The sequence below is a fragment of the Papio anubis genome, chromosome 4, assembly GCF_008728515.1.
Source record: "Papio anubis isolate 15944 chromosome 4, Panubis1.0, whole genome shotgun sequence".
Lineage (NCBI taxonomy): Eukaryota > Metazoa > Chordata > Mammalia > Primates > Cercopithecidae > Papio > Papio anubis.
In genome coordinates, this window is record NC_044979.1 from 74,841,984 (window position 1) to 74,857,860 (window position 15,877).

The 15,877-nt window shown below is 38.3% G+C and overlaps 1 protein-coding gene across 8 annotated transcripts in view; it reads left to right on the top strand.

Annotated features, from left to right (window-relative positions):
• The window catches only part of DYNC1I1 (dynein cytoplasmic 1 intermediate chain 1), a 316,442-nt gene that overhangs the window by 81,773 nt on the left and 218,792 nt on the right, over positions 1 to 15,877 (top strand). For all 8 annotated transcript variants that reach the window (XM_017956939.3, XM_017956940.3, XM_009203370.4 and 5 more), the window contains one exon: positions 12,309 to 12,424. In XM_017956939.3, coding sequence (XP_017812428.1) covers positions 12,309 to 12,424 — 116 coding nt within the window. The remainder of the gene's footprint in view (positions 1 to 12,308; positions 12,425 to 15,877) is intronic.

Sequence of the window (15,877 nt, forward strand, 5' to 3'; positions counted from 1 at the left end):
GATGTTAACTTAGCCTTCTTATGGATGTAAGTCCTTTCAGGCATTGTTTCCACAATAGGGAGGTTTCATCCACATTGAAGATTTACTCTGACAAGTAATTTTCCTCCACAATCAGCTTATCTAGAGTTTCTAAAAATTCTTCAACTGTCTTCACATCAGCACCTGCAGACTCACCTGTCACTTTCATATCATGTAGTGAATAAAGATTCTTAAATCATTTAAACTACCTAGACTAGCAGTAAATTCAACATCATAGTCACATCTAGCCTTTTCTTTCAACGTCACAAACTTTTTGCTTTGGCTGTGGTCATTGTGGTCCCGAGAGGGATACAATTCTATGCCTGGTTTTCAATCCAGGTCATTAGAAGTTTTTTGCCTATCTGATATAGGCCCTTCTTGAGTATTTGTTAGTCTAGTTGTCTTCAATGAAGTAGATCCTTTAACAGATTCCATCACTTTGTTCTTGTTCTTTAAGATAATAGCTGTGGCTGAAAGGGACAGGCCTCACTAGTGAGGAATAGTCATAACTGATTTTCCACCTTTGTAGTCCTTAATTACTTTTAAATTTATTTCTAGGCCAATCACTTGATATGGCCTCTTACTGGTAACATTAGCAGTGGATTTTGTATGCTTAGGGGCCATGATGAAAAAAATAACATTAGATTAAGTCAAGCACAAGATAAAATGATGCATTAATGAGACATAGTAATCATGAGATGTATGCGGCTGCTGCTGGCATAACACTGCATACTGTTGTACAGTAAACTTTTTTTAATTAGTAGAAAGAGTACACTCTAAAATAACAATCAAAAGTATGGTAAATACATAAACCAATATCATAGTCATTTATTATCATTATCAATTATATACTATACATAATTATATATGCTATACTTTTATATGAATGGCATTGCAGTGGGTTTGTAAACACCAATAACACCACAAACATGTTTAATGTATTGCCCTATGATGTTACAACAGCTGTGATGTCACTAGGTTATAGAAATTTTTCAACTCTAGTAATCTTATGGGACCACCATCATACATATGATGCATTGTTGAAGAAAACATGATTATGTAGTTCATGATAGTATTTCTTTAAATAAGCTTTCTACCTTTTTATCCTTTTTACTCCTTCTTAAACTCCTAAGACTCAAAATGTATCCTTTAATTCTATTCTATGAATCCCATAAGCATTCTTTATTGCTTTTCATTCTTTTTTCCCTTACATTATATTTTTATTATATTTATTATTTTTATAATATATTTGTTATATCGTATTATATTGATACATAATATATTAATGCATTTATTATATATAATATAATATATTAATGCATTTATTATATATAATTAATATATTATATTAATATATTTATTATATTTTCCCTTATATTTTCAAATTACCTGTCTTCAAGTTCATAAATTCTTCTGCTTGATCAATTCTGCTGTTGATGTTCTTTGTTCCATTTTTCATTTTGTTTTTGTATCTTTCAGTTCCAGGATTTTTGGGGGTTTTTAAAAATAATTTCAGCCTCCCTGTTAAATGTCTTATTCTGGTCACTTATTGTTTTCCTTATTTCATTGAATTGTTTCTCTGTGTTTTCTTGAAGTTTGCCGAGCATCCTCAAAACAATTATTTTGAATTCTTTGTCAGGCAGTTCATATATCTTCTTTTCTGTAGGGTCAGTCACTGGCACATTATTTTGACCCTTTGGGAATGTCGTGTTTCCCTGATTGTTTTTGATTCTCAAGGCTGTGCATCAGTGTCTGTGCATTTGAAGGATGTACATGCTTATTCCAGTCTCCACAGACTAGCTTTGTCTGGTAAGTCCCTTCCACATTCACCTTATCCAGAGATTCTAGGCAGGCCATCTGGCATGGCTCCAAAGTCCCAGTCCACTGGGGCTGATGTGTTGTTGGGGTATGCATGAAGCCTGAGGCAGCTGCAGCAGACTGGAAGCCCTTGGCAGCTGAAGCAGGCTGGAAGCCCTTGGCAGCTGAAGCCTGCCTGCCACTGAGAGCTGTCTGGAATCTCCTGCCACTGAGAGCTGTCTGGAATCTGAGGCTGCTGAAGTCTGCATGATAGTGGTGTGAATCAGAGACTGAGTCCACCTTGCAGGCATAAAGCTGGAGGCTACAGGATCCTGCCTGGTGCTGGGGCAGATCTGTAGGCTCAGTTTGCAAGTACCAGCCTGGCATCTGGGGCCATGGGGGTCTGCCTGGTGCTGGATTTTACTTTTGTGAGCCTGTTGTTGGGATCCAAGGAAAAGTCCTGTGCTTGCTTCCCTCTCCTCCCCAGTTGATGGTAACTCTCTTCGTACTGTGCCACCTGGCGTTGGTGATGTGGGTAATGTAAAACTGTCCCTTTTGCCCTCTTCAATGTGTATTTTCTTATTATTGTGCTACAACCAGGTTCTATGATTGCTCCATTGTTTTCCTTCACTCTTGTGAAGGTATTTTCATGCATGGTTATTCAAATTAATGTTTCTCTGGGAGGACAATTGCTGGAGAGTCATATTCTGCCATTTTGCTCCACCCCTCTCTTACCTTTTATTCCTATTTGCTTTTTGATTAATGTATTCTATCTCCTTATTCTCTCTCTATCATAAGGATCTGGCATAGTGCTTTGCCCATCATTTGCAGTTGCTTATATGATCTTGACCAAAGTAGTTCCTTTGCCATTCATCCAGGAAACTGTATCTCACCCACGTAAAAATATTGTAGAAGGAAGAAAATAGCACCATTATCACTCTCATTCTGAGGGACTCATCTTTCAGAAACTCACCTGAAGAAATTTTAGAATACTAGGAAACTCTATGGCAGCATCTTTAATGTATACTGATGATGAAATATCATGATATGAATAGCAGGAGTAAAAATTAATAGATATTATTTTATCCTTGGCCTAAGAATATGAAGATATTCTTTTATTCCTTAGTCTTGACTTACTTTGTCATCTGGCCAAATAATTCTTTGTCTCTGAGAATACCTTTCTTAGTCCATTTATGCTGTTATAACTAAATACCACAGGCTGTGTAATTTATAAATAATATAGACTTATTTCTCACAGTTCTGGAGGTTGGGAAGTCCAAGAAAAACGTACTGGTTTGGTGTCTTGTGAGGGCCTTATTGCTGCACCCTCACATGGCAAAAGGGCAAATGCTGTATCCTCACATAGCAGAAGGTAGAAGGGCAAAAAGGACCTAAGCTAATTTCTTGTAGCCCTTTCATTAGGCATTAATTAATTTATGAGGGAATACCCTTCATGATGTAATTACTTTCCAAAAGACCCCCCATCTTTTAATACTACAATGGGGTTTAAATTTCTATATAAATTTTGGAGGAGACACACTCATACCATAACAACATCTGTTCCTGGTTTTATCTGCTTGCCTTTCAGGAATCATTGCTGCTCTAGAAACTGCCTATTATTGCAATGACCCCTTTTGGTTTCCTGGCTTCTGAGTGCCACACTCTGGCTTCTGATTCAAGCTCCTGCCTCTGCCACCTTATCTACCTATGCTCCTCTTCTGCCACCTTATCTACCTATACTCCTCTCCTGCCACCAGATCTAACCAATGCACCATCAGCATTATAATATCTAGTTATTAAACACACTGTGATTTCTATTCAGAGACCATTGCTAAGTGTTATTTGTGATTCACAGTTTGTGGAATCTCAAGAATTTCTTCAGTTCCTAAAGTATATTTTAATTCTGGCTCTTCTGTCTCTTGGTACACGTTCTTGCATTCTCATACTAAAACAAAATATTCAACTAATCTCAGAGTAGATCTATCTTGCAGCTTTACCTTCCATTTTTTGTAGTATGCATAAAAGGTGTAATATTCTCTGATATGGGCCTTTATTTGAGGATTAGCTGGTGAAATCTATGGAATTCTCACAGCAGCCATCTTACCTAGAACTTTGGCTGTCTGAAGCCAGTTCTCCAATGCTGTCATGTTCCAAGTCATAGAGTCATAGAGGTAGTACAGCTCTCTTTTTACAATTTTTTTTTTGCTTTTCTTAAATATGAAGCACGGAAACATCAAGTTGGCTATATATAGTTCATCGCTGTCAGAAATCAAAGTATCCGGATTTGAATTGTATAGTATCTAACTGATTCAGTTGGACTTTAGTGATGCTCATGCTAGTGGTGGGAGTCATGCAAAAGTGTTCTGAGAGCTTTCATAACCCCTGGGAAGCTTGCAGGTGATGGGGTCTCTCGCCTTGAATCCATCCTTCATCGGTCAGATTTAGCACCTGCTTGGAGCAAGTGGCGTCAGAAAATCAATATTCATGGCAGAAGCCTTTCTTTTTTTCCCTGTTCAATTTTATCTCTAAACATTAAGAAAATTCAGCATAGAAAAATTGGATATCCACCGGCAAAAGAGTGAAGTTGGACCACTACCTCACATTATATACAAAAATTAACTCAAAATAGAACACAGATCTAAATGTGAGAGCTAAAACTATAAAACTCTTAGGAGAAAACATAGGTTTAAGTCTTTGTGTCTTTGGGTTAGGCAATGATTTTTTAGATATGTTACCAAAAGCACAAGCAACCAAAGAAAAAATAGATATATTGGTTTTCATTGAAATTGAAAATATTTGCACTTCAAAATACACCATAAAGAGGCAGGAGAATAGCGTGAACCCAGGAGGCGGAGCTTGCAGTGAGCTGAGATCGCACCACTGTACTCCAGCCTGGGCGACAGAGCGAGACTCCATCAAAAAAAAAAGAAAGAAAGAAAGAAAGAAAGTAAAAAGGCAACCCACAGAATGGATGAAAATATTTGCAAGTCATATATTTGATAAAGCTCTAATATCCACAATTATAAACATTTCTTACAACTCAACGATTAAAAAAAACACAAATAACTCAATTTTTAAATGGGCAAAAATTCAAATAGGCATGTGCTCCAAAGAAGATATACAAATGGCCAGTAAGTTAAAGAGAAAGATACTCAACATCATTAGCCATCAGAGAAACATGATTCAAAACCAAAGTGAGATATCACTTCATATTCACTGGGATGCCATAATAAAATAAACAGATAATGAAAGTTGAGGAGGATGTAAAGCAATTAGAATGCTAATACACTGCTAGTGGGAATGTAAAGTGGCACAGACACTTTGGAAAATAATTTGACAGGTCCTCAAAATGTTAAATATATAATCACCTGCCATGTGACCCAGCAGTTCCACTCCTAGACACGTATTCAAGATAATTGAAACTATCTGTCTACACAAAAATGTGTACAGCCATCTCTCCATATCTTGGGGGGATTGGTTCTAGGAATTCCCCTGTTCCCAGTTACTGAAATCTGAGTATGCTCAAGTTCTTTATAGAAACTGGTGTACATTTGCACATAACCTATGTACATCCTCCCATATAAATTAAAACATCTCTGTATTACTTATAATACCTAATACAATGTAAATGTTACATAAATTGTTGTTATAGTGTATTTTTTTAAATTTATATTTTTAAAAATTGTGATATTGTTTATCTTTGAAGATTTTTGATCAGCAGTTGGTTGAATATGCAGATATGGAACTCGTGGATTCAGAGGGCCAACGGTATACAAATGTTTGTAGCAGCATTATTCCTAATAACCCAAAGTGGAAACAAACAAAAAGTCTAACAACTGATGAATGGATTAAAAGTAATGTACAACCATACAGTGAAATCTTATCCATCAATAAAAAAGAATGACGTAATGATACATGCTACAACATTGCTGAATCTTGAAAATATTAAACTAAGTGAAAACAGTGAGACAAAAAGGCTACATCTTTTATTATTCCATTTATGTGAAAGTAAGTAGAAAACATATTAGTGGTTGTTAAGGGCTAAGCGAGGTGGGAATGGGGAGTGACTGCCAGTAGGCACAGGATTTTTGAGAGGATAACCAAAAGGTTGTGTAATTAGATAGTGGTGATGGTTGCACAATTTTGTGAATATACTAATAACCACTAAATTATACAGTTTAAATAAGGAAATTTCATACCGTGTGAACTTTATTTCAATAAAAAAATTAAGGCAGTCTTGATCTTAAGTCTCTGGTCAACCACCTCTGCTGCTTCTCTGTGCCTTTCATAACCAGCTCCCTATCCAGTCCTTGACATGTCAAAATCATTTTTCCATTTAAATTTTTGGCCTTTATTTTTCAAGGTAACCAGATAGTTTCTTTGAAATCTTCACATGTAGGCACAAAACAGTGCCTCTCCTCTTATTTCAGGATGTAGATGCAATGATTCTAGAAGCTAAAGTTCCATTGTTTATGCTTCTGAAAGGAATGGAGCTCTTTTCAAAACATGTGGAGAAAGCCAGGGCATTCCAGCTTAGTAGATAACTCTATGCTTTGCAAGAATTTATTCTTCATAGTACTCAAAATAGTACTTAAAGTTTTCATACCCAAAATATCATTCAGGTTTTTCTCAAATTTTCCTTTATCTTTGAAATAAGAGCCACATAGAGTATATTTATTAGAATTCCATTGGTAATGTACATGTTTCTCATGCTTTTATATGGTAGTAAGTTTGTATAATCCTAACTTTCTTCAACTTTAGTAGCTATCATAGATCATGCTTATATCACACTTGGAGCTTCATCATTTTTGAATAACACAACTTTATAAATAACTAGCAAAGTCATACTAACCTTATTGTGAGTGGATAGACAAAGTGTCAGTTGAGCCAGAAATGGAAAGGGGAATGGGGACAGTGATTCATATAATAAAGTAGTTTTCTTCTTGTGATTTATAATGTCCAATCAAGGACAAATGGGCAGAACCTGGGCGGATTGGACTATGCTAGTGTTAAACTGGAAATCGTTGCACCTTGAGCAGTGGCAAATAACCTTCTCAAATTTCAAGTAGCTTTATTTTTTATTCCTTGTTAAGACCTGATTTTTCTTTTCAGAAGAAACATTTCAACTTTTCTGCAATATGGATTTGCTCATCCAGCTTTCTTAGCCAAGTTGACAGGACAAGGTGAAAAGAAACTCTTAGGGTAAAGTCAAACCCTAGCTCTGGGGAGATGTTGGCTCTATGTCACTTTAGGACAAGACCAAGTCAGCTTGTCAAGGATCTGTGGTTCCACTGCCCAGTCTGGAATCATCTGTCTGACTTTTTAGTTTTATATCTAGCAAAGATTCTTGAGCCAATTTCTTAATATTTTGTACACTGCAATCTGCTTTCTGCAGCCCTCGTCTTCTCACCTTTCCCTTCATCTTTTTACCTGGCTTGTCTCATAGAACTTCATAATGAAGTTCAAAGATGTCTAGCCCTTTCAGTGGCACTAAAGCCTCTAGAGTAGCCTGGGATCTGATGGCAGGGTGGGGAAGCTCGAACAGGTCTGCTTAAACAATGAAGTTTTCATCTCTCCACTCTATCTAATGTTTTTAAGCCAGTGATACTCAACCTTTAGCAGGCTTCAGAATCACCAGAGTAAGGGGTTGTGGGGAAAGGGGGAAGGTGGGCAAGCTTCCTAAAAGAGATTGCCAGACCCCAACCCCAAAATTTCTGACTCAGTGGGTTGGGGTGGGGACTGTGAATTTTCCTTCTAACCATCTCCCAAGTGTCACTGCTGCTGGTGGGGTTAGGGACCACACTTTGGGAATCTGCTCTAGGATTTCTCCAGTTTTGGTTGGCTCTGGGCACAATTAATCCAAATATATGAGGCTTTATTGCACTGCATAGGTGATATTGAATATTTGTTTTCCCACAGTTATTTAAAGCATTATAGTTCAGTAATTTTAAAGTTTCAATAAACCCTTTTATTTTACCAAGGTGAAAATACGCTGTATGATTTTAAAATGATGCTATGTCAGCCAGGACATACATAATTTGAGTCTCAATTTGTATTTCTACATTTTCTCTCTCCCTTCCTGCCTCAAACATTTATTTAGTACCTGCTCTAAGGGCCAGGGTATTGCATAAACTAGTAAAGGATAAATAAGTATCTTTGCAGTCTAGTCATGGGAGACAGACATGAAAAAGAAGTGAATACAGTCATGTGTCACATGATGATGTTTTGGTCAGTGATGCACTGTGTATTATGGTGGTCCCATATGATTATAATACTGTATACTTACTGTATCTTTTCTATTTTTAGATACACAAATACTCAACCGTTGTGCTACAACTGCCTACAGTATTTAGTACAGTAATATGCTGTACAGGGTTGTGGCCTAGGAGCAATAGGCTATCCCATCTAGTCTAGACGTATAGTAGGCTATACCATCTAGGTTTGTGTAAGTATAGTCTGTGATTTTGCACAATGACAAAATTGCTTAACATGCAATTCTCAGATGGTATACCCATCATGAAGCCACACATGACTGTACAGTGACAAGTACCAAGGTCTGTGGCAGCAGTATCTGGGTGTACAGTGAACAGGGCATGAGCTATGCAGGAGGGGTAGTGGGATGGCAGGAAAGGTATCACAGAGTTGGAACTGAGGAGCCAGCATGGAGTCTGTAGCCTAACTAGAAGGGACGGGAACTGCGATGGTATGAATGCCACAGTGTTGTCTTGCTCTTCCTCCTTTGCTTAGTTTAACTTAGAGAACATCCCTAAGCAAAAGGTCTTTGCTATGAAAGGACGAGACCTTCCGGTCATCCTTTCTGGACTGGCAAGGGCTGGGAGTGATTGTGTGGTACTTAACTCAGAAACATAATCCTTTCATTATGTCCTAATAATCTAAACCAGGCTACTTCTCAAGAATTCTCTCTCATGCTTATAAAATGATCACATGTGCTGGGACCACTATATTAGGTTTCAAGAAGTGTGCCTCAATGAGTGGATGGTCATAAGGCATTAGAGAACAGCAGGAAAACAAGGTTTTTAAGTATAGTTTCAAAGTTTTTAAGTACATGGCCTTGGGACTTACTTTTGCATAGAGCCAAAACCCAACTCTGTCACTACCTTTGTGATTTTGGAAAATTTCTTAACATCACTTGAGCTTCAGTTTTCTCATCTGTTCCAATTTTAATTGGAATATGATATAAAATTTTAATGAGGTTAAAATAAGATGACATATGAAAAGTGTTTGGCATATTGTAAGTCCCTGGTTACTAAAACAGCAGCAAAATAGGCACAAAGAATAAAAGCATTTGATATAAATGCAGCTTCATCCATCCAGAGATCATATGGAAAGATACAGTAATCTACCAGTACCCTCTAAGAAGTGTTATAAGGAATTGCTTTAAAATTATAAATTATTTGAGACAGATTCACCCTCAAGCCAGAAGAATCACAAGTCTATCAGTGTCTCAGCTGATCAGTACATTGGGAAAATCGAATGATGACAACTCAGCTTTTATTTCTTTTTGATGTCTTGGGTACAAGTGGGACCCTAAACTCACAAACATAGCATCAGTGAAAAACTGGTTGAAACTTTTCAATGATTGTTGAGAAAAGAAAAGGTTTTGTTTTAGTGGGATAAACACACTTACTCCACCTACGTTTTGAAAACAGATGTTTCAGAGGAAAAGAAGTTAAGGAAAAGCAAATGAACTCTCCCAAGCAGCCACATCCTATCCATGTGCCCATAGAAAGAAATTAGGAGTATGATTCTCATTTTATTGTCAGAGATCATCTTCAACTCTACTATCTTAAGGAATCTTTAATTTGGGACACTCCTAAATCTGCTTTCTCTGATTTTCTTTGACAAATATAAACATTATTATAATCCTCAGAAAAGATAAAGTAGAGCTGCTTGAGCCAAGAGCCACTTAATAGGTACCAGGCACTAAACTAGTGCTATATAAACATTAGCTTCATTCAGTCCTCACAACTCAATGACAGGTACCCGTTTTACAGAAAAGAAACATGAGGCTTAGAGAAGTTTGTCACTTGTCCAAAGCTTTCCCCTACTATTCAGCTGTATGTTCAAAGCAGAGCTATGAACCCAGTTTCAGAATGAGTGCCTGACCTCACCATTGTGCCGTATGGTCTCACCTGCTGATTTCAGTCCGCCATGGTGGAGTATCAAATTACACATCAGCCTCCTGTTGCCCAGCACCTGTTGCTGGTCCCAAACGAGATAGGGCTGCAGCTAACATCATGTTAGCAGGATGCCCTGGAAACCCTGCCTGTAGGTGTAGCTACCATTTAACCAGAGCTGGAGCTCCCTGGGTCTCATGCAGGTGTCCAGGGCATTGAAGGTTTAGGGTGATCTCTCTGGGCTTGGGTGACCTCAATTTGAAGTGGATTATTTTCCACTTCCTTGTTTATAATAAAGACTGATCTACTGGGGCCTCGGAAAGCAGCAGAGAGGCTTTGCCTCAAGCAGTCCTGCGATGTCTTTTCATGTTTTCTTCTTTAGGTGTTTCAAGAAAGACCCATTTCAGGCAGGAAAACATTCTTTTCTGACCCAAGGAGGTTTTAAAATAATACCTTGAATGTCTTACTTTGAAACTTTGAGGCTTTTCCCTCATTTGGTGATTTTGTTTCTGATATGTGGTGTGTACTTTCCCCATTTCTGTGTAAGAAGGGGGCAAGGTTTGTCACTTGTGCAAAGCTCAGCCTGGGCCCAGTCTGGCCTCTCTTGCATTCTGTGGCCCAGAGCTCCCAGTGAAACAGGCCCGTGTGGTCCAGGCCTGCGTGGAACCTGGGCTGCAGTCACGGTCACTTAGACCACAGAGACAGCCAGCGAGGCTTGTCCTCTAACCAGTGTTTGTTTGTTTATTTGCTTGTACCTACTTTGAGCACATCTTAGATTGTGTTAGTAACTCATAGACAAGAAGAATTTTTATTTTCCTACAGTGTTTGGGAAATTGTATGTGAAAATTCCTAACTGTGCCATGCATTCTCTCACTTTATTCCTATTAATAATAATTTAAAGAAAAAAAAATAAGACTGTGCCATCCGCTAGTAACAATTAAGGACAATAATATGCATAGAGTACTCTTCTGTTGCTCCTAGAGAGCTAGGAAGTGCAGGATTTTGGCTAAATGGGTAGTATGCCTTTTTTTCTTTTTCTCTCGCAGGGACGCACACACTCCATGCCTGGAAATTTTTAGAAATATAGTAGAATATGTCTAATACTAATAATATAATAACTATATACTAAAAACAATGTTCCAGAAGCTGTTTTAAAATATATATGTTTGTAAATTATGTACATATGACTACATAATATATATGTGGCATATGCATTATGTGTATGTGGTACATAGACATTACCCATAACAATCATATTAGAAAGTACCTCTGTCTCCATTTTACAGATGAGGAAGCAGAGGCACAGAGAGATTAGTGACTTGTTCAAGATGAGACACACAGCTGGTAAAAAAAGGGGTTATGTATTTAACCACCAGGTGATACTATTATACCCCCACTACTGGATGCTTCCTGGGTGTCTTAGGAGGCACTTCCGATTTTTGCAGCAACTCAAGAACTCACCAGTAAGAACCTTAGTTAGGAGTTTGAGTTGGTAGAAAAACAATGGACCAATACTTGTAACCTTTCTTCTACAATTTACAAGTTGTATATACTTGGGCACATCTCTTAACGGAATCTCACTATCCTCATCTGTAAAATGGAGATTATGACATCTATCCACATACTTCATAGAGGTGTCATAAAGGCATGTAACATAATGAATCTAAAGACCCCTGGAGACCCTTCAAGTGCTACATAAATATTCAGAAATGGTTCCTTACATGGTCACAGTTAGGTCTGGAATGCTGTGCTAAGGCTTTTTCACTCTGAGCTCAGTGCCCCCTTTCACTCTTCTGTGCTCTATCAGTGTGTCTTTCAAGCAAATTCATATGCTGATCTGTGTTAGTTCCTATTCTGCAGAATTGAGAAGCGTTATACTCACTCTTTAAATACAATCCCCTCACTGCTATGATGGAGAATGTGTTACACCACTAAGGAACCCACCTCTCTTTTTGTTTTTTCAGATTTAAGAAACATTACTTTCCTTTTCTCCTTCTTTCCTAAGAGACTAGAATCCTGTATTGCAAGTGACAGTTCCCTCAATAAATTTTAACCAAGCAGAATCTGGGATGCTCAGAATGGAAGAGGTCTCATGTAAGCTGGACCAAGACTTTACAGATAGGAAAGTTGAGGGTCTTATCTGACATCACCCAGCCTATAAGGGCCAACGTGGGCCAAGAGCCCACATGTCCTGACTTCCAGCCCAGAGCCAATTCTGCTTCATGATCCTGCCCCTTGCACTCAGAAGCTGAGGGTATTTGTGGTTTGTTTGTTTTAGTGCTTGCTTTTATTACTGATAGCTCTTCTGCAAGGAATGCCTTCCCTCTCTAAGCATTTATTCTTTGTTGCTTACAGAAGAAGACTGCATAAACTGGGCGTGTCAAAGGTCACCCAAGTGGATTTCCTGCCAAGGGAAGTAGTATCCTACTCAAAGGAGACCCAGACTCCTCTTGCCACACATCAGTCTGAAGGTAAACTATGTCTTCGGCTTACTTTCCTTATTATCTCTGGAGAAATCACCAGGAAGTAACATCTTCCTTATTGATTTCCTCTTACAATAAGAACTCTTCGTAGGATACAAACTAATAACACTGAAAGCCAAAGGCTCCTCTGAGTTTGGAAGCTATGGAGAGGGAACTCAATGATACTCTTCCAAGTGACCTGGCAACTTTAAATTAGATAAACTAAAGAGGTTTATCTCACTACATCGAAATCATGTAAGGAGAACAAAAATCATCAAAGAACAATATTATAGAAATAGTGCTGAATTTTATCAATAAGAATACATTAAGCATACCTTAAGAATCTTAAGCATACATTAAGATTCATCATTTGCATGGGTTAGCAAACTATAGCCCACCACCTGTTCCCAGAAATAAGGTGCTATTAGAATACAGCCACATCCAACCATTGACATCTGTGGTTACTTTATTGCTGCAGTGGCAGGGCTGAGAGGTTGTGAAAGAGACCTTATGGCTCAAAAAGCCTAAAATCTTTACTATAACCTGGCCCTTTACGGAAAACCTTTGCTGACCACTGATTTGGTTTGCCAATTGAGGTGACAACACACGAGAGTTTCTGACCACAATTTAAAAGTATTTTCCCGTGCAAACTTCCATTGAGGTGAATGGAAATTGAACCCCATAACTTCTTTGTGTATGCCAGAAAATATCAAGTGAAAAAGTCACATATGGATATCAGAGAATCATAAAAATACACTCATAAGAGAAGTCGAAGTTGATAAATACCTCCTAGAATTCAAAACTTTATCAGAGCAAGATTATGCAAAAGCAGAAGAGGGAGATGTGTATTTTGAAAACAGGATAAGTGAAGGTTTCATTGTTAGAGGCTAACGTTGTTATAGCAAAACAAATCCTCTTTTTACTTTATGTTATTTTATTTTTCGGTGTGGTGAAGAGGATGTTGGAATTCTGGGTTCCTTGTTGTTATGTAGTAAATATGGACAAAAGCCATGAAATACAAAAATGATTAGCATTCCCCACCTGGTGATTTACAAGAAATATAAAAATCAGTGCACTTTTGTTTGTGCAAGCTACAGGTTTTCAGTTTTGGTTCTAAATAAATAATGCCAAAAGCAAAGTGAATCAGATTCCTTGAAGTCCAAGGTGCCGTCAGGCATTCTGAAAATCTTTCCTATACAAACTGTTGTGGGGACAATTCTTTTGTAGCAGGGCCTCCATTTTTCAAGCCCCAGTGAAATGAATTTTAGAAGCAAACAAGTAGCACCCTCTGGTGGTCAGCTTTTAAACCAAGCAACCCAACAAATGAGACCTGTATATTAACGTGGCTGAAAATACAAAGTTGGGGGGAAAAGACAGAAAAGAAAAAGAAAATACAAAATTAGAAAAGCCTGTGAGAGTTCACCTAGTCTATCCTTGGGCCTCCAGACAAGAACAGGAAGATCGTTAAAAAACATCCTCACCACCCAACCAAAACATTTGTTTGACTTAATTTGCTGCCAGAGGTATTTGCAGAGCTGTAGCTGGAGGCATGTTTATTTAGCCCAAAACTTGACCCATAGCATAAAGTTATACAACTGAAATAGGAGAAGGAGTGAATTATTTTTTAAAATGTGTACTTAAGATATTGGAAGTGGTAAAGAAATATTTACAAGGGAAGATAAATTAAGGATGAAAAGGCATCAGCTCTAACGTTTTAAACTGGAACACATCAAAAGGAAAAGGCTGTACATTCCGTTTTATTACTGCAAGGAGAGCTTGGGAGCCCTCATTATGCTGTGGTCCAAGCAGCAGGAAAGGAGGAATTTATTTCTCAGCCATTGGCAGAAGTTCTTTCTGTTTTGTTCACAAGATCCATCAAGCTTTTTTGTGGTAAAGGGCATTTAGATGGTTCAGATTCCACAATACAGAACCCAAAGCTAGCTACCGTAGTTCTTGACATTTAAGCAATCCCGGATGGATTTGGACAGAAAAACCTTTCAATTTGAGTTCAGCAAACTGCCCCTCCCCACAGGCAATGATGCCTTGACCCTTGGCTGCCGGCAGTCACCCGGCTGCCTGACCATCTAGGGTGCTGGTGCTCACTTTCACCTGCTGTGGGGAGGTGGTTGGCAGGAGAGCTGCGCGGAGCAGTGGACACTTGGCAGTGAGGTTCTACCATGCGGCAGATGTGGGCTGGCTCCACTGTGGGGTTTGAGCTGTGGCAATGTTTTCATGACAACTGCGCCTTTCAGTGGCAGAAAACAACTACTGAATTTTATGACACAATGAGGCTCTTGGGTGGCTAACATTTGAAACTGTGGCGTATATAACATCCACTTTGGCTTGCTGTTGCCCATAATGTAGGAAGGCATGCTGATTATTTTTTTTGTCATTGTTTAACTGTGAGCAGTTTAATGATATTCAAACTAATGATCTCAGAGCATTGATTTGTTCTGCCTCTAATGGATTCTAGTGCATTCAAGTTTTTACACATTCCCATTTTACTTTTGAAAATGAAAGGAAGGTACTTTGGATTTGCCCAAACTTAAGTATTCTTTCTCTACTCTGCACTGCAATGAACGTTCTCATCATAGTGGCTATTAATTTTTGATCATAATGATCTGTTATGAGAAACACTCCAGAGTGTGATATAAACAAGCAAGATATAAGTATAAAGTCTCCATGAATACTGTTCTTTCAACAAGGTTAGACCTTCCTTCTCTCCAAGGAAAGAAGGCCGAGAATGGGCAGCACTGACTTGGAGAAGGGTACCTTTGCCCCAATATGTTTTAAACACATAATTTTATTCCCAAGTAGCAAGAAAGGAAAAAGAAATTATGGTCCCCTCCAAGGCTACCTCTGCATTGCCTATTATGAACCCATTTCTGTACTGACCATGAGGTCCTGAGCTTAGGGAGCCAGTCTTTTGCATCTTTATTATAGAGAGTAAATGACCGGCTTATCATAAATACCCAAGAAATGCTGTTGAATGACAAAGATAATGCCAGACGTCTCTAGAAACACCAATTCACTATGGTCCCCCTGGGGGAATGAAAATTTCTTAATCTGCTGGAAAGATGCAAGTCGCACTGGAGGAAGGAGGAGGAAATTTCCACAACCTGGTGCATAATGCATAGTTTGTTTTGATAGTCACCTGGTATCTTGTGGTCAAGGTTTAATCTCTACTCAGGCCCAGTAGCAAACCAAGACATCTGTCTCAAAAGAAGAGTAGTAATGCAATAAAGAGGCCACATTATTATTCTAAAATCCAAGCACCCCTTCTGTGACTCACCTCTTAGGGACATTTGTTTGATTTCCCATAGACTCTTGGGGCACCATTGGGTCAGCTGGACCATAATTTCCAAGTAGTATAGCCATTTGAGAGTAAAAACTTTCGAACCACTGGGTAAATGGATTGAATAAGTACACGCAAATGTTGAACATGTTGCCTGCAAAACCCAG